Genomic DNA, 19,766 nt, shown 5'->3' with positions numbered 1-19,766 from the left:
CTTACTGATAATTTCAGTATTTCTCATGATTGTCACTTAGTAGGCTAACAATCATTAAACAGCACTCTTAGAATTTCTAACACTAACTTATTTTTCTAGACAGCCATTCTAATATTCATAGGCATAATTCCAACAAAGACAGATTTTAGTATAGTGTACTCTTTTTTTTCTAACATCCCTGGAAAGCATAGCAGTGGTTTGCAACCTTCCTACTATGCATCTGTTATTTCTCTCTAATTGTCTGAAAACCTGTGTCTGCAACTGAAACAAAGCAGCTGGAATTCAGTTTGAAAAAGAATGAATTAATAGTAGAAATTAGAATGAAATAACACAACATTGGATATAACATTAAGTATACAACTATAAAAGGTAAGGTTTTACATTTAGGCAAGAAAAACAGTACAGTACCTGGTACCTTGCTCAATAGTAGTGACTGTGAGAGGGATCTTGGAGTCCTAGTGGACAATCATTCAAATATGAGCCAGCAGTGTACAGCAGTTGCCAAGAAAGCCAACACAGTTCTAGGCTGCATAAACAGAGGGATAGAATCAAGATCACGTGAAGGGTTAATACCACTTTATAATGCCTTGGTAAGGCTACGCTTGGAATACTGCATCCGGTTTTGGTCGCCACGGTGTAAAATCAATGTTGAGACTCTAGAAAGAGTGCAGAGAAGAGCAACAAAGATGATTAGTTGACTGGAGGCTAAAACATAAAGAACGGTTGCAGGAACTGGGAATGTCTAGTTTAATGAAAAGAAGGACTAGGGGTGACATGATAGCAGTGTTCCAATATCTCAGGGGTTTCCACAAAGAAGAGGGAGTCAAGCTATTCTCCAAAGCACCTGAGGGTAGGACAAGAAGCAATAGGTGGAAACTAATCAAGGAGAGAAGCAACTTAGAAGTAAGGAGAAATTTCCTGACAGAACAATTAACCAGTGGAACAACTTTCCTTTAGACATTGTGGTTGTTCCAACACTGGAAGTTTTTAAGAAGAGATTGGATAACCATTTGTCTGAAGTGTAGGGTTTCCTGCCTAAGCAGGGGGTTGGACTAGAAGACCTCCAAGGTCCCTTCTAACTCTTATTCTATTTCTAAGAAAGTGCTTGTGGTGTGTTTTGATGTCCCTAGGTATTATAGAGATCACAAACTTCAGTTTTCCATCCTTATAGCAATAGTACTTAGACTTATATACCACTTCACAGTGCTTTACAGCTCTCTCTAAGCGGTTTACAGTCAGCCTGTTGCCCCCAACAATCTGTGTCCTCATTTTACTGACCTCGGAAGGATGGAAGGCTGAGTCAACCTTGAGCCAGTCAGGATCAAAGGAATCTAACTCCTGGCAGTACTGCATTCTAACTACTACGCCCCCATGGCTCTTATATATTAATTTATAACTATAGTATTTAACAGTATCTGCTGGGCTCCTTATAATTAATTTTTCTTTCACCTACAAATCTAAATGACACAAAACAAAGAGACCTCGACTATATGTCAGAATGGTCATGTGTTTGGCAACCCCAAATCTCAACTAACAAATGCTCTGTCCTATACATTGGCAATAAAAATCAGAACACCAAATACAAATTGGGTGAAAACAATCTTGTAAATGACCCTCACTCTGTCAAGGATCTAGGAGTACTCATCTCAAACAATCTAAGCCCCAAAGCTCACGGTAACAGCATTGCCAAAAAGGCATTTAGAGTTGTTAACCTAATTTTGCAAAGCTTCTTTTCCAGCAACATAGTACTGCTAACTAGGGCATACAAAACCTTTGCCAGACCAATTCTTGAATACTGCTCGTCTTCCTGGAATCCACACTGTATATCAGACATTAATACGATTGAAGAGTCCAGAGGTATTTCATGAGAAGAGTACTCCATTCCTCTGCTCACAATAGAATCCCTTATGCCACCAGGCTCGAAATTTTGGGCTTGGACAATCTGGAATTGCGCTGCCTACGGTTGGACCTAAGCATAGCACACAAAATTGTCTGCTGCAACATCCTACCTGTTAATGACTACTTCAGCTTCAACCACAATAATACATGGGCAAACAATTGATACAAACTCAAGATAAAGCACTCCAAACTCGATTGCAGAAAATATGACTTCAGCAACAGAGTGGCAAACGTCTGGAATGCTCTACCTGACTCCATTGTTACATCCTCAAACCCTCACAGCTTCAACCTTAAACTGTCTATCATGGACCTCACTCCATTCCTAAGAAGTCCGTAAAGGGGGCGTGCTTTAAGCGCACCAGCGTGCCTACCGTCCCTGTCCTATTGTCCCCATTTATTTGTATTCATTCCCTTTGTTCATGTCCATGTCCATACTTATACCTGTTATCTCATACATGTTTGACAAACTAATAAAATAAAAAAACAAGTTACAACTTTCATTGTAATATAGGAATAGATGCTACAGAGTGAGCAATATAACTTCAGTAATCTGAAGTGCATGTTTAAATAGCAATATCATGGAGTATTCTGTTGTTCAGCCTTAAATTGGAATTAGTGAAAACTAAAACCCAACCTCAGTTATGTAAATATTTTCTTAGTTTTATATCTGAAATATAACTTTTGGGGCTTGTGGTTTGTATAAAAACATAATTAAATAATAATTTTAATTATTAAAAATAATTATTACATTTGTAATAATACATTCTTTTTGCAGATAAAATTTTAATTTCTTCATGCCAATAAGTTAATGTAGTGTAATAAAGGGATTTGTAGCATCAAACAAACCCTGTATAAATTCTCTACAGAAGAATTTTAGGTATGATTGGATGATATTTATGACAGGTTAAGATATGTTAACTGTTATATCCTATGACGGTAGAAGAATGATAATCCTGAAGTTTATGAAGGTCATAATGCATGAAGCGACTAATTTATGATATAAATAAAATATGAGGCATTTTTTTCTTCAGTGATAAATCTTGTATTGCTGCCTGAGTATTATAATTTTTTTAAAAAAAATCTTTGCTTTGTTTTTTAACATTTGGAATTTTGGCATTTATTAATTTTTTGAATACATTTAATATACATGAATATCTTATTTAATTATAAATTACATTTTATTAAATTATTTTTATGGACAAATACGTTAAAAGAATTTTAACTGATTTGTCCATAAACACTCATTAGAGTTATTCCATGTGCCATTTTGTTTCAAAAGGATTTGCATTTAAAATAGGTACAACTTCTAAGATTTTGTTGCTGTTTGCTACAAAGCAAATAGTATCATTTTCGACAAAATTTCAATTTAAGAATCAAGAATTGATCTTATACATATTAATAATTATTAAATTGATATGTTGCCCAGAATTATAAAGGCATTATAGAACCATTTTTTCCAGCTTATTTGCAGTAGATATAAAGCTTTAAGCATTAAAACAAGGTGTATTTCTGTTTGCTTAATCATGCTTGTGCTTTAACCTGAGAAGGTTAGAAATAATAAGTCTTAATTTTTTTTCCTTTTAAAGACGCTGTGTGGACAGTAATGACTGGACGTTTCCGATTGCCTGCTGGCAGAACCTACAATGTACGAGCATCTGAGCTGGCACGAGATAGACAGCATGCAGAGGTGGTCTGCAATATTCTTCTTCTAGATAATACTATACAAGCATTCAGACTTAATGTAAGTACAGTGTTTAAGAAGCAATCCTATAATACAATATTTCATTTTTAACCATTTTATAACAAATTTAACATGAAATAGAATAATAGGATTGAGAGGGGCATTCATGTCATCAAATTTGACCTCCACTTGGTAGAGGAAAGCAAATGAAAACATCCTTGATCGCTAGCTATCAAATCTCTGTTTAAATATATCCAGTAAAGGAGAGCTTTCACGGTAATTACTTTCAAGCCAAATGTCTTTACCATTTGGAATTTTTCCTAACAGTCAAGAAAATTTGCCTGCTTGTAACTTAATGCCATTATTTTGTGTCCTACTCTCTAGGATGATAGAATATAGCCACTGTGTTTTCCTAAAAGTATGACTTTCTTTTAAGAACATGAAGAGTGTTCTTAAATTCCTCACCCATTTTGACATTTTTAGGGCTAAACCCCTAAAAATGCCTACTTTCTTTAGCCTCGTTTCCTTTCAAAGGCTGTTTCTAGTCTTCCCATCATTCTTGTTTAATGTATTTTGCATCTGTTAATGTTTTTCCGATTCCTCTTATAGTATTGAGCCATGGTGGCGCAGCGGCACTGTGGTTAGAATGGAGTTTTGCATGCTGACTTTGCCCACTGCCAGGAGTTCAGTCCTAACTTGGCTCAAGGTTGATTTAGCCTTCCTTCCTTCCGAGGCTTCTCTTTTATTTATTGAGTTATTGAGATGTATCCTGTGTTTTCAGGGGGGATGCACCAAGGGTGGCTCATTCAATTTCATTGTACACATATTGTGCATTGACAATATAAGTTTGATTTGATTTGATTTGAAAATGAGGACCCAGATTGTTGGGAGCAATATGCTCATACTGTAAACTGCTTAGAGAGGACTGTAAAATACTTTAAAGCAGTATATAAGTCTAAGCGCTATTGTTATTGCTGTTGTACCAAGAACATAACACAGTGCTTGAAGTGGTCTCAGCAGTGCAGAATATAGTGGAATATTACATTTCCATAATTTGGACACTGCTTTGACTAATAAAGACCTTTTTTTGTCTTCTTGCCAACACATAAGATTGATGATACATATTCCTGTTCTGATAATCTCTCAGTAAAAATGACAAGAAAGTAATATGGTATAACCATTGTTTTGCCTTTGTTCTTGCCTCTTTTACTGAGATTTTCTAGAATATTTTTGTAAATTAACATCAGATGTCTCTGTCCTGATCCTGTTAGGAAGAAAAAGAACAGTTTCATATACAAATGATGGTTTAAGAACCAAAATGAAAACCAACATAGTTTGGCTTTATTTAGTCTTTTAACAATGGTTTCATAAAATGGAATAATATGCAAGAAAAACCAGAACTAAAGTTTCTAATTCATAGAATCTATAATCTGTTCAACAATAGATTAGCATACATGACATAGGCAAACAGTTATTTCTTTTTCTCAGGCTTCTATTTTTAATGCACAGTGATAATGATTGCATTTTTGGTTTATGGAGAACAGATAATATTTATATGATTAATTCTTGGGGAACCAAGGGCTTCTTTTTTCTTACTGTCATATGTAAATAAAAAAATCTATTTGAAAGTATATATTAATTTGATGGTACAGTGGTAATTATAAAATAAGGATTAGAGGTAAGGAAACTCTGAGATCAGGAAGAAGACATACAATATTTATCTTATTTATGTATTTTCCCCTCACATATAATATGTGATGGACATTCACTGAGAATAGAAAAAACTGTTGAAAATATGAATGAGCAGGAGGTACAGATGGCTGAAGATGTCCCTGCTGAGGATGATCTTGAAGATCAGTCTCCTGAGCAACTTGGGAGATGTGGAGCTTATCCCTGTTGCTCATGCATTTTAATCCTTTCTGAAACACACAAGCAAGCTTTCTGTCCTTTTTCTTGCCTGTCCTAACTAGTTATCTCTTCTCTTTCACATTTCCATTCATTTCATTTGGCCTTTCTCATATTTAACATAATCTTCTCTTCATCTATTTCAACAAAGTTACTTTTTCTTGTTTTTGATGAAAGGAAAGTGGTGGATATGTGCATGTTGTACAGTATATCACAGAAGTGAGTACACACACCCCCACATTTTTGTAAATATTTAAGTATATCTTTTCATGTGACAACACTGAAAAAATTACACTTGGCTACAGTGTAAAGTACTAAGTATACAATTTGTATGACAGTGTAAATGTGCTGTCCCCTCAAAATAATGCAACAAACAGCCATTAATGTCTAAACTGCTGGCAATAAAAGTGAGTACACCCCTAAGTGATAATGTCCAAATGGGGTCCAAAGTGTCACTATTTTGTGTGGCCACCATTATTTTCCAGCACTGCTTTAACCTTCTTGTGCATAGAGTTCACCAGAGCTTCACAGGTTGCCACTGGAGTCCTTTTCCATGATGACATCACGGAGCTGGTGGATGTTAGATACCTTAAGAACCTCTGCCTTCTGTTTCAGGATGCCCCATAGATGCTCAATAGAGTTTAGGTCTGGAGACATGCTTGGCCAGTCCATCACCTTCACCCTCAGCTTCTTTAGCAAGGCAGTGGTCATTTAGGAGTTGTGTTTGTGGGCGTTATCATTTTGGAATAATCCCCTGCGGCCCAGTCTCGGAGGAAGGGGATCATGCTCTGCTTCAGTCTGTCACAGTACATGTTGGCATTAATGGTTCCCTCAATGAACTGTAGCTCCCTAGTGCCGGCAGCCCCAGACCATGACATTCCCACCACCATGCTTGACTGTAGGCAAGACACACTTGTCTTTGTACTCCTCACCTGGTTGCCGCCACCACGCTTGACACCACGCTTGACACCATCTGAACCAAATAAGTTTATCTTGGTCTCATCGGACCACAAAGCATGGTTCCAGAAATCAAAGAGTTCATTGCCATGAGGTGCCATGTTAAACTTCCAGTAACCAGTTTGAGAGAGTGAGAGTGATGACACCAAATTTAACACACCTGCTCCCCCTTCACACCGGAGACCTTGTAACACTAATGTGTCACATGACACCAGGGAGGGAAAACGGCTACTTGGGCCGCATTTGGACATTCTCACTTAGGGGTGTACTCACTTTTGTTGCCAGCAGTTTGCGTTATTTTGAGGGGACAGCCGATTTTATACAAGCTGTATACTCGGTACTTTACATTGTAGACAAGTGTCATTTCTTCAGTGTTGTCACATGAAAAGATATACTTATATATTTACAAAATGTGAGGGGTTGTACTACTCCCTTCTATGGTATACTGTATATATCTAACACTGGTTTACTTGTATGCAAGAGAATGATTGATATATGGTGGGCACATTTTTTATAAGTAGAATACTTTTTTTTTTTAACCAAAAATAAAATAATATGATGTCTTATTTTACAAGAGAGTCAATTTGGCCTAGTGGTTGAGGAAGCAGATTAGAAAGCAGGATATTGGGAATTCTAGTCTCTCATTAAGCATGAAAGCTGGTTTGGGTGACTTTGAGAATTCATTGTCTCAGCCCACAACATCAAGCTCAAATGATAAGCCAGTTGTTCAATTCCAGTCACAAACAATGGATCAGCATTAGTTTGATCTGGAAGAAAAGGGGGGATCCTGCAGTTGGGAGAATATGTGCTAGGAAGAAAAAAAAAATTATTTAACTACCTTTTTGGGGTGGAGAATGTGATTCTGGGAGTACACACATACACGCTTATGCATACAATGTTATGCACATTTATAAGTATGCCACATGCATATATTTATTGCGTGTTGGGTGGAAATCACCAGAAGAGCTTTTAGTTAGAGTTGCACCTTTAAATTGATAATGTATAGAAAAGGTGTGTGTGTGTGTGTGTGAGAGAGAGAGAGAGAGAGAGAGAGAATGAGTGAGAGAGAGTGTTTTGGGGAGGGTGATGTTTCATAATTCTAGACCACCAATCTGTTTTTTAGTTTTTCACTAGTGAATGTTTATTACTTTCTTGGGCTATTAGTAGTCAATATGTCTTGTTTCCCCCCCCCCCCATCTTTTTCCTCTTTTACTTACTTGGTTATATTATGCTGGTTAAAGACATTTAAGACATTTTTAAGACATGAGGATTACACTGTATATAACAGCATGTTTTACATTTCTTAATATGTTAAGATCACTGCAATAAGATGAGCCAGTTTGTTTTCTTTTTTGATAATATGTACAGAAGGAAATTACACCTGTGTTCTGAAAACCTACACATATACACTGATATTTACATGGCTCATCTACTTAGAAGCACACAAAGGGAAGGTGTGGTTCAGTTTTGAGACCGTCTGGGAAGTATTTATGGAATATATGAAGATGTGAGTTGTCTGTGGCATTTGTTGGATTAAACCAACAAGAGCCTTCCTGTTTGGGTGGAAGTGATGCTAATATTACCTAGGTCCTTCTGTTCCTCCCACTCTTGTCTACCACTTAGTTTTGAATTTTTGTGGGTTGAAATTGACAGGGTGTGTGTATTCATATGGAGAACTGTCGTTGCAACCTAAAGTGATTTCCCCATGATCTTTTTATAACCTTTGCAATACATACAGTAATATAGCCATTTTCTCCAAAAGTTGACAGAATTCTCCAGCTATACTTGAAAATGGAACTTTGCTGAATTAAATATCTCACTATTGCTCCAAATCAAATGAAGTTAAGATAAGAATATACATATTAAAGCTTTTTTTAAAAATTACTACTTTTGTACACTTAAAAATTGAAATAGGTATCTCTTCGTTTCCCCAAAAAGCAAATTATAACACAGCATAATATTTACTAACAATCATATGTTTTCAGTGATAAATGAATGTTACTTGAATTCACTATAAAATAAAATATTACAACAGGATTCAGTATTAACATAGTGCAAAACTGTTGGTTTTTCTAAATCAAAATCTGATTCTAATTTTGTTATATTATTTCCCAGTGTATTCCCAGTGTGTGTAAAAACATGCCAGTTATAACAAGCAGTAATTTTTACCTATTTCTGTCATTTGTTAAGTATTTGGTCTTTGCTACTGATCATAAGCAAGTTCTGTGATTTAGGCTCATAAAGGTAAAGATGTTTTTTTCCCCAAGTCGTGTAGAAATATTCCATAGAACTAAAAATGTGGGAATGGAAAACAGTGTGTTCTTGTACTTTCATGTAAAAAGCTTCATCATTTAGTGCAGTGTTCTTAAACTGAGGGTAATTACTCCCGGTGAGGGTAATTTGGCTATATTTGGGGCTAATGGAGCACTTTGTAATAGCTTGTTTGTGAGTCGATGATCCAGTTTGGAATTGTTGAGATACTTTATAAAATAAGAGTCTGCTTTCTTCTGGCAGTAATAACATCATTTAAGACTGAGAAATGGAATAATTGGATCAAAACAGTTCAAGAACTACTGAGTTAGTGGATATTCAATTTTAATATGCACAGAAAGTAAATTAAGTATAAATTGGTCAGCAGGTCAAAGTGTGAAAGATGTAATGAAATAAGGTACAAGTACAGAGTCTAAAAGGAACAAAGGAAATAAAGGTGTGGTTAAACAGCATACCTGTCAGATATAAAAGGAAGAGACAAGTTTATATTCTCATAGGCAGGGCAGACTGTTGAAAATGTTCTACAAGTTCTAAGTCTACAATGATGTCATTTAACTCGGAAATGCACATTGACATACAACCATTTTGACACGTGCAACTATATTCAATTATACTTTGCAGAGAATCAATATTTAAAACATTGATGTGTAGTTCAACCAGTATTAACTTCTTATTAAATGTTTAACAGTTGTTTCATTAGACCAGGAAAAGATGATCCTATAATCTCAGAATCAATGAAAAATGAAAAAAAATTCCTCTGTTCAAATTCAGTCACTGGGATGACAAGAATTTTTTTTTTTTTTAAAAGGATGCCATTTGTATCTTTACCCCTTTTCGTTTTTTAATACATAAATGAAAATGTATACGTAAGATTTTTATTTATTTTTTCTTGAAATTCTATTGCAAAAATGTATGAGCAAGAGTTGAATGATGATGAGCATGTTTATATTTGTGTATTCTATTTAGGTATATGTTTGGCTTGGTTTGCTAAATGTTTGAAAGAGATCTCTTTATTCCTAAATTTCTATTTAGGGCTAGTGGAAGTTATTACTAGCAGAACTTTAAGTTTTGGTTGAAATTTTAGTTTTATCTGTAAACTATTTTTGTTATTTTTTCTTTCTACAGAAACATGATCAGGGGCAAGTTCTGCTGGATGTAGTTTTCAAACATCTTGATTTGACTGAGAGAGACTATTTTGGTTTACAAGTGGCTGATGATTCTGCTGATAACCCTGTAAGCTATACTATATCTTCCCATTTTCTCTTCTCTTGGCATTTGATATTTTGTTTTATTAATCATAACACATAACACATCTGAGATTGCATATACTGTAGAAAAATTATTATGAGCAATATATTGGTCAAGTTTCACTTCTTTTCACCTTAAAATAAAATAAATCTGGACATTTGTTTTCTGGTGCAATATAAATATCTCCAGTTTATTTTCTCTGTAAATTCCTAAGTTCTTTGGCCCATTTAAATTGTAACAGGTGCCACTGAGGGGAAAATGAAAATCACGAAAATTCTTATCTTGTCTAGTTCTTGGCGTAGGCTATGCAGTTATCAGAAATATTTCAGCTCTTAAGGCGGATGTGAATTGATATTAGAAAGAATCTCAATTAGCTCTACCAAAGAATGCCTAGTGTTTTCTGCTACTGTTTATTCTAGGGACTTTAGAAAAATATTGGAGGCTGGTCACTAATTATCAAAGTTTATAGGATCCAAACATTGATCTTTCAACAGCTTCTTTTAGAGATTATGGAATACATATCTCTTGATATTTTTTCACGTTTATCTAACCAGTTTGCCTCTAACACTTTGTTAACACTCCAGGATAGAGAAAGGTAGAACAATATTCTACCTTTCAGTGATATTTCAGTGACTGAGAAAAAACAAAGGTTGCATATTCTAATTCAAGAAGTTAACAGAGATTATATAAATTCTTCCTTTTACTGTTATTTTTGCTCCTGAGGTCTGTGTAATATCTTTATTAAACATAAAGTTCCTTTGTGAGTACATATGGCAGACTGCAACAGGAAAATAAAATGCAATCCTTTGTTCATTCAGACTTTTTCCTGTGCTAAAATCATGTATCATTGCTTTTAATTTCATCTAAGAATAGAGTAAGAAATACAGAAATGAATAGATATCTATTAATACTGGTCTAATCAGAATCTATAATTAAATTCAGAATTGAATAATAATAGACTAATACCCTGCTATTAAAAGAAAATGAATATTTGAGATAATAGATATTAATCCAAAATGCAAATAACCATGAAACGAGTTTTCTAAATCATGATAAAATCATAGCCAAAGTGCTCACATTAACAGAAAAAAGAGTGTAATGAGAATAAGCAAAAAATGAACAGAAATTCAAGGTAATTATTTTTATAATGATAAGTATTTTCACAAATCACTGTTTGTATCTTATATTGTACCAGATACCCCCAAATGTTCTTAGATCTTAATGTCTCATTATTTTTTTCATGGCACCCATAGCAGTTCTTAAACTATGTGTCCTGAGACAGTTAGGACACCATCATTTATTCTGAAATCAGAACTATAGTTTGCTGTTAATTACTGTAGCTCATGAGGAATATTTATTCTTTTTGAGTTTATTAAAATAAATATTTCATTAATTAACTTGATAGGCTAGTTTTATAGCCTAAGATAATTCTTATAGATCAGTGGGTCTCAACCTTCCTAATGCCGCAACCCTTTAATACAGTTCCTTATGTTGTGGTGACCCCCAACCATAAAATTATTATCCATATTTTTTCAAAAATATGTGTTTTCCGAAGGTCTTAGGCGACCCCTGTGAAAGGGCCGTTCGACCCCCAAAGGGGTCCCAACCCACAGGTTGAGAACCGCTGTTATAGATGGCTCATATATTGCTATTATATAGCAATCATAATGGGCACTTCCAGAGGTGTGCTCTTACTCCATCTTTTTATAATAATGAAGACACTTAGGTAAGAATGTTGTAAATATTGTAACCACTCTCATAGTGGGCCCTTCTTTTCCCTTTCTAAACATATATAATTAAATTTTGTTCTTGTCTCTGTCTTGCCAGTTTTCTTGCTTGATTTAATTTACTATTAAAAAGGAAACAGAGAGTAATTTGTAACAAAAAAAATCCCATCCCCAAAAAGTATGTGTATAACAACAACAATAACACCAAAATCTAATATAAAGTTTATTAAATAGTGTGAGTAGACTTAGGACAGTATAATCAATTTAGCTGAGCATCTATTATATCTGAATAGAATGTTATACATGCCTGTTTTATGTAAAATGAGAGTTTATGAATGCATAAAATTATAAAGACAGATGGTTTCTGTTTCCTCCAAAGTTTGCTAAACTGAAATTCATTAACTCAAGGGTTTGCATTATTACCAAATAGTTTTAACAAAGCTAACCAGCTTGATTTTAAAATAAAAAATTCTCCACTAATTATTCTTGGTATTTTTAATATTTATCTTATATATTGATATATACTGTCGTATTTTCATCACAGTTTCTTTTAACCCAAATAACATTTTTCCTGTAACTTTCTCCATCATATTAGCTCATTTTTGTTAATGTAATATTGGTAATTTTTTTAATTCTTCCAAGAATCATATGTTAAAATAGTATCTTTTTGGTATGTGTGTGTGTGTATTATACCATAAAGTTACTTAGCAAAGGACAGCAGTTTTGTTTGTTGATTTTTATAAAAATGAAATCATAGTGATTGTACATTCCATGAATGTCAAATCTGATGATTGAGACTACAGTGAATGAGTTCTAGAAATCATTTGACTAGAAAAGCACTCATAAAATATTGCATACATAAATTAGTAACACACCCACTGGCTCATAGTACTGAGAGAAGCAAAATTAGGCAAGCGTAATTTCCTAAAGAAAATAGAACTATTTTAAACAGGATGCATGTGGCCTTTTGTTCTTTCTAATCACCAGGGTGCACATCTAAAATCAATTTATCCCAAATTGGTTTCTTGTCAAATTTGGGGGTTGAAAGGAAAGCCAACATGACATGTTCATTACAGGTGTTTCCAGATGAATATGATGAATTAAAAAAAATTAAAATATACTTAATTAATCCAGAAATTAAAACTGATAATGAAAATAAATTTCTTTGGAATTAAATGGGATTCTTTATTAAAAATGATATACTTAGAGATAAACTGAAATAATATTGTTCTTTGGATTTTTCCATCTGCTTGCCTGACATTGATTTCAACTGTTGTTTTATAGAATAATTTTGGGTTTAAAATGTTTTGATGTATAGATTAGGGGACATTTAAATTTTTGGCCTCCCATCCCCCAAAGCTGTAGGATAGTAAGCTTAAAACACAGTTGTTCTTGTTTGTTGTTGTTTATTAGTTTTGTATGCCGCCACTCCCAAAGAACTCCGGGCGGTCACAATAAACAGGGAAAGGGAAATAAATAAGACAATACAAAGAATTTAAAAATGCACAACATTCACAATTGAGGCGGGGCTGGATATTTCAACAGCCCCCAGCCTGTCGGAACAGCCAGGACTTGGTAGCTTTACGGAAGGCCGGGAGGGTAGTAAGGGTCCGGATCTCCACGGGGAGCTCATTCCAGAGGGCCGGTGCAGCAACAGAGAAGGCTCTCCCCTGGGGGATTGCCAGCCGACATTGGCTGGCTGATGGAACCCGGAGAAGGCCAAGCCTGTGAGATCGAATCGGTCTTTGGGAGGTAATTGGCAGGAGGCGGTTTCTCAGGTACCCAGGTCCGATGCCATGCAGGGCTTTATAAGTAACGACTAGCACCTTGAAGCGTGTCTGGAGACCAATGGGTAGCCAGTGCAGCTCGCGGAGGATAGGTGTAACGTGGGTGTACCTGGGTGCACCCACGATCGCTCGCGCGGCTGCGTTCTGAACTAGCTGAAGACTTTGAACACTCTTCAAGGGCAGCCCCATGTAGAGCGCGTTACAGTAATCCGGTCTTGAGGTCACAAGGGCGTGAGTGACTATCTGAAGGGCCTCCCGATCCAGGTAGGGTCGCAATTGGTGCACCAGGCGAACCTGGGCAAAGGTCCCCCTGGTCACAGCCGACAAATGGTGTTCTAAAGTCAGCTGGGGATCCAGGAGGACCCCCAAATTGCGAACCCTCTCTGAGGGGCGTATAATTTCACCCCCCCCAGCCTGAGAGATGGAATATTTGGCCAATCTTTGGGAGGGAACATCAGTAGCCACTCGGTCTTATCTGGATTGAGTGCCAATTTGTTTACTCCCATCCAGATCCTAACAGCCTCCAGGCACTGGCACATCACTTCTACTGCTTCGCTGAGTTGGCACGGGGCGGACAGATACAACTGGGTATCATCCGCATATTGGTGGTACTTAATCCCGTGCCGGCATATGATCTCACCCAGCGGCTTCATGTAGATGTTAAATAGGAGGGGGGACAGGACCGAACCCTGCAGCACCCCATAATTGAGGGGCCTTGGGGTCCACCTCTGCCCTCCGACCAACACCGACTGCGACCTGTCCGAGAGGTAGGAGGAGAACCACCGAAGAACGGTGCCTCCCACTCCCACCTCCCGCAACCGTCGCAGAAGGATACCATGGTCGATGGTATCGAAGGCCGCTGAGAGGTCAAGGAGCACCAGGATAGAGGACTGACCCCTATCCCTGGCTCGCCAGAGATCATCGATCAGCGCGACCAAAGCAGTTTCCGTGCTGTAACCAGGCCTGAAACCAGACTGAAAGGGATCCAGATAATCGGTTTCATCCAAGGACCATCGGAGTTGAGAGGCCGCCACTTTCTCAACAACCTTCCCTACAAAGGGAAGGTTGGAGACTGGACGATAGTTGCTCAAAATGGCTGGGTCCAAAGACGGTTTCTTCAGGAGGGGTCTCACCACCGCATCCTTTAGGAGGAGCGGGAAGGATCCCTCCTGGAGCGAGGTATTAATTATCATTTGGATCCAGCCACGTGTCACCTCCCTGCTGGTCGAAACCAGCCAGGAGGGGCACTGGTCCAGTATACAAGTGGAGGCACTCACCGCTCCCATGGCCTTGTCCACTTCCTCAGGTGTGACAAGTTGAAACTCAGTCCATAAACTCCGCTCAAGACCTTCCCCCGGTACCTCGGCTGGTACCGTGCAATTGGAGTCCAGGTCTGTTCGAATCCGAGCGACTTTATCCGTTAAATACTGAACAAATTCCTCAGCTCTACCTTGTAAAGGTTCATCCGCATACGCGCGATTCAGCGGATGCAATAAGAGCGGCAAAATGCGAACATTTCGCCGCCCGTATTGCCATGAGATAGGCTCTGATATAGGCTCTCATTAGTGCTCGGTTTGACTCAGATTTACTGGCCCTCCAGCGGCGCTCTAGGCGTCTCTTTTGGCGCTTCATCTCCCGGAGTTCCTCAGTAAACCAAGGAGCTCTCCTGGATCCGCTACCTTGGAGAGGCCACAAAGGCGCAATCCGGTTTAGAGCCTCCGTCGCCGCTGTATTCCAAGCAGCGACTAAGGACTCGACCGGACTGTGGACGAGAGTGTCAGGTATCACCCCAAGCACCGTCTGAAAACCCATGGGGTCCATCAGGCATCTGGGACGGAACCACCTAATCGGTTCCTCCTCCCTACAGTGGAGGATTGGTTTCCGAAAGTCAAGCCTCAGTAGGAAGTGATCAAACCATGACAAGGGCAAGATCTTAATACCCCTCAATGCTAGATCACGCCTCCACTGCTCCGAGAGGAATACGAGTGTGTGACCCGCTGAATGAGTCGGACCCCGGATTAATTGGGTCAAGTCCATGGCTGTCATGGAAGCCATGAACTCCTGCGCCCCATCAGAGCGTTCACCGAGCGTAGGCAGGTTGAAATCCCCCAGCACCATAACCCTGGGGAACTCTACCGCCAGCTTGGCAACCGACTCGAGGAGCGAGGGGAGGGCTGCTGCAATGCTGTTGGGAGGTAGGTACGTTAACAGCAAGCCCACTTGACCCCCAAGGTCCAACTTCAACAACAAGGACTCACACCCGAGAAGCTCCGGAGCAGGGATCCTACGAGGAACTAATGACCTTCGGACGATGACGGCCACTCCCCCACCCCTTATCTGGGGTCGCGGCTGGTGGAGCACCTGAAATCCCTCTGGGCACATTTCAGTGAGGGGGACTCCTCTCTCTGGGCCCAGCCAGGTTTCAGTAATACATGCCAGGTCTGCCCCCTCGTCTAATATTAGGTCCCGGACGAGGGGAGCTTTATGAACCACAGACCTGGCATTTAGCAACAACAGCCTGAGACCAGGGCCCTGACAATTCTCGCCATCTGGCCCTGGAGTGGAACTAGCAGGGCCGGAAGGGGGGATCGCTGTGACGTAGCGGACCCTCCTTCCCCGGTAATGGCTAGCCCTGAAGTTCCTATCATACCTGCCCCTCCCAATAATGACCGCAATGCTCCGGCCCACCCTCGGAACCGTAGACCCCACTTCCCCTCTCATGGCCTCCGCTCCTTCCGGTAGGCGATTTATACCAGTCATTCTAGGATGGGAGATAGACCTGGGCCCCCCTACCACTTCTGCCATTGCACTCAGTGGAGGAGGCACCAGGTTATGATCCCAATCCTAACATACACAAGCACTCACCCATACAGTCCCCACAGAGTCAGTTAAAACACAGAAACTACAACAATAATAAGATTTAAAAGTGGGTACAGACATCAAACAGGCACACCATCCACACCACATTCATAAAAATTAGCGGAGCACTGCGCAAGTGCGATTTAAAACAACGATGGTATAAAGGGAAAAGGGAGAGCTGCTCTGCTCCTCTCCCTTCCTCAAGTCCCAGGAAGATACCCAAGGCCAAAAGGCCAAAAGTCCGTATTGTGCTAGGCGGTTGTGGCTAGAGGGGAGCAAGATGTTAGCGAGCAACAGCTTCACAGTCCCACACCCTCCAGATCCGAGGCCAGGGGGCCAGGGGGTCCAAAGTCAGGGGGTGGCTGGAACAAATCAAGAAGGGGGAAGGGAAAGCGCCAGTTGTTAGGACGCCAAATCCCCACCCCTGGAACTGCCATCCTCTATCGCTCCTAACCCTAACCTTAACCCTGGTCCGAAACCTAACCCTAACCCAACCCTGACCCTAACCTTAGCCCTAACCCTAGCCCTAACCTGAACCCTTACCCAACCCTAACCCCAACCCTAACCCTAACTCTAACCTCTATCACTCCTTCCCACAAACCGGGTACACCATCAGATGGACGCTGCCCAGGTACCTATACCTATAAATCTATCTACCTATACTTATCTATACCTATCTATCCTATCTATACCTGTCTATCCAAGGGCAGAAACGGGTGGCGAGCGGTCAAGGAGGACAGCTGTTACAGGCCAAAGCAGATGGTCGCAGGCCAAGGCAGTGGAGTGGAGAGTCAGTGCTGGGTAGGGAAACAGGCGAAGGCTCCACAGCAACAAGGGCAGCAGGAGGAGAAATGTTCAGCACGCATAAAGAGTGAAGGGCAAGGCTGCGGCGGCGAGGAAGGCAAGCAGGATGGAGGAGGGGGGGTGTCCTGAAGAGCTACGGCGGCGGCAACCTCAGCCAGCCGCCCGATCCGCCCGACCAAGCCCCTATAGAATCCCCACCTCTCTGGGGCGATGGAGGATAGTAATAGTCGTTTATGGGGTCCACAAGGCTCACCACTCGGCTGAAAGGTCCAAAACACGCCGGAGGATTGCAATAGGACGCTGCTATCAGCAGCGCGGTGCTGCCATCTTCCTATCCACGCCACGAGTATAAATCCGGCCGCCGAGGGTTTCATCGCTCAAGGACTTCAGCTGTCCGATCCTCCCTCCTCTCTCCTCTCTCTCCCTAAACTCCAAAACTGAGAAAACGCCAAAAGTTGTAAATCAATGCTGCTGTCCGGCCGGAGGCTGTAGTAGAACGCTGCTGTCAGCAGCGCGCCGCCGCCGTCTTCCTCTCCACGCCGCAGGGTGTAAATCCAGGCCGCCGAGAGTTTCCCCCATTCACGAACTTCAGGAGACTTCCAGGTGCCTGGTCCTCTCTCCTCTCTTGCTCCCCAGACTCCAGTCCTCCTCGGGTGACCTTTGGTAATAATTTAACAGGTTTCGAACAGGCTCTCTGAGGTCTTTTTTCATCCGGCTTTCTACAGAGCGAGAAAGCCAGGCAGCCATTCAGGTCTCGCACAGTATGTTTATCCTGCAATTTTAGCCACACTGGCTACCTATAATATAATCTGTGAGTGCCGGTTCAGGGTTTCTAGAGCAGGTCCTAGAATTTACCTGTAGCTGGCTGTCCAAGATGAACATGCCATGCATTTTATGAACTCTGTGCTCATTTCAGCATCACAGCAAACATAAAAACAAAAACAGGGTCTTTTAATATTTCTTTGTTTTGAAATGTGGCAAAATGTACCTTGTTTTGAAAAAAATATATAATAAGCCAATCTTTTTTCTCCCTCAGAGGTGGCTGGATCCAAACAAGCCAATTAGGAAACAGTTGAAAAGTGAGCAAAATATTTTATCTACTTTGAATAAAAAAAATCAGTAAATTTATGTAAAACCTTAAGTAAGCTAAAATATCAAATTCTAATCAGATGTTTTGGTTCATTTTAGGAGGATCACCCCACAATTTGAACTTCAGAGTCAAATTTTTTGTAAGCGATCCTAATAAGCTTCAAGAAGAATATACACGGTATCTGTTTTAATCAGTTACCTCTTTGTTTTATTATGTAAAACATAATGCTGCTGGTGTTAAATTTGCATATGTTTGATTTTATAGAAGACATTACGTAAGATAGTAGAACTTCAGCTTCAGAGAGTCCTAGAAGAATCCAGTTTTCTGGATCTTTCGCAGTCATTCTTGAATGGGCAGTTCTATTTTGTGAGCATGGGGCAAGTAGGGCTGCATCCCTGGTTGTTCCAATTTGGTTCAATGTGAAGTCCATAAATCTATTCCCCATGCTATTTAGTAACTACATGAAACTCTTGGGTATAATTTGTGTGTCAGTTCAGAGGGACTTATTATCAGTGTAATGATGAAAATGAATTGTATGTATTCATCTCAAGTTAAACCTGGGTGCTATCAAAGTTCTGACTCAGCATCTGGAGACTGTCGGTGCCTGTTTGTCAGATCTGGCTTGATTTCAGTTCCACTGTTTACTTTAGAAAGGGTTGGGGTTTCTTTGAATTCAGGCTTCTGCTGGTACAGCAGGTTGAACTATGGACACAAGGACCTTTCCAAGGTTTCATGGATAGGCCAGTTGCAAGTCTTGGAGACAAGGAGGCATTTTCAACAGTCAGTCAACATTCTTCATTCTCAGTTGGACTAAAGCAATCCATTCCATGTGGGCCCTGTCTTACATGATTACTCAGAAGCTACAGGTGGTCCAAAATATATCTGCTGAGTAGAAATAGGACATCTATCAATATGCCACTAAGGCACATTGACACTAAGGCATTAGACAAAGTGCTAGCTTTTACCTTTAAAATCTACATGGCTTGGTTCCTGAATACTTATAGATCCTTTTTTGGCAAAAATCAGGCCACTCCATTCATGCTGAGTGGGGAGTATATTGAAGTATACTGTACTGAGTGTTCCCACTGACATAAAGAGAGGACTGTGGGAGCCCAATCACATTCTGAATCTCCTTAAGTACAAGGAGGTAGTAAAGTACATAATTCCTTGTGTAAATATATTAGTATATAGTAAATATTCTGAACATCTTATATCCACTTGTATTCAAATTATTCATAAACATATATTCAAATTATATGAAGTCTTCAATGTATTTCAATGGTAACTTTTTTAAAAATTTCAATTGCATGTTTAATGTAGATATATAATGTAGATAGATATCTATATGAACATTTTTAAGAAAAGTTTTTGAAAGCATTTATTACTGCAATTTGTTTTTGCTAAAGTACTTTTAATCTTAGTTAAGCACAGGAATTATTTACAATGTATATTGTAAGAAAAAAAATCAGACAACTGAATTTAATTTCATTGTGGATTCGCATACCTGTAGTGCTGCATTCAATCTGTTCTTATTGTCC

General features: G+C 39.3%; 1 protein-coding gene across 4 annotated transcripts in view; it reads left to right on the top strand.

The window, feature by feature from the left end:
• PTPN4 (protein tyrosine phosphatase non-receptor type 4) overlaps positions 1-19,766 on the top strand; it is a 117,148-nt gene that overhangs the window by 42,949 nt on the left and 54,433 nt on the right. For 3 of the 4 annotated variants that reach the window (XM_087712155.1, XM_087712147.1, XM_087712150.1), the window contains exons 2-5: positions 3,486-3,640; positions 9,839-9,946; positions 18,175-18,217; positions 18,327-18,405. In XM_087712155.1, the coding sequence (XP_087568281.1) occupies positions 3,503-3,640; positions 9,839-9,946; positions 18,175-18,217; positions 18,327-18,405 (368 nt within the window). In that variant the 5' untranslated portion in view covers positions 3,486-3,502. Of the gene's footprint in view, positions 1-3,485; positions 3,641-9,838; positions 9,947-18,174; positions 18,218-18,326; positions 18,406-19,766 lie in introns of those variants that run through there. The other variant, XM_014068203.2, reaches the window with a different exon arrangement.

The sequence above is a fragment of the Thamnophis sirtalis genome, unplaced genomic scaffold, assembly GCF_051295495.1.
Source record: "Thamnophis sirtalis isolate CommonGarterSnake01/CBP01778 unplaced genomic scaffold, rThaSir2_p1.2 scaffold_1, whole genome shotgun sequence".
In the NCBI taxonomy this organism is placed as follows: Eukaryota; Metazoa; Chordata; class Lepidosauria; order Squamata; family Natricidae; genus Thamnophis; species Thamnophis sirtalis.
The sequence above is the reverse complement of the archived record's forward strand: the minus strand, read 5'-3'. Positions and strand labels throughout refer to the sequence as shown.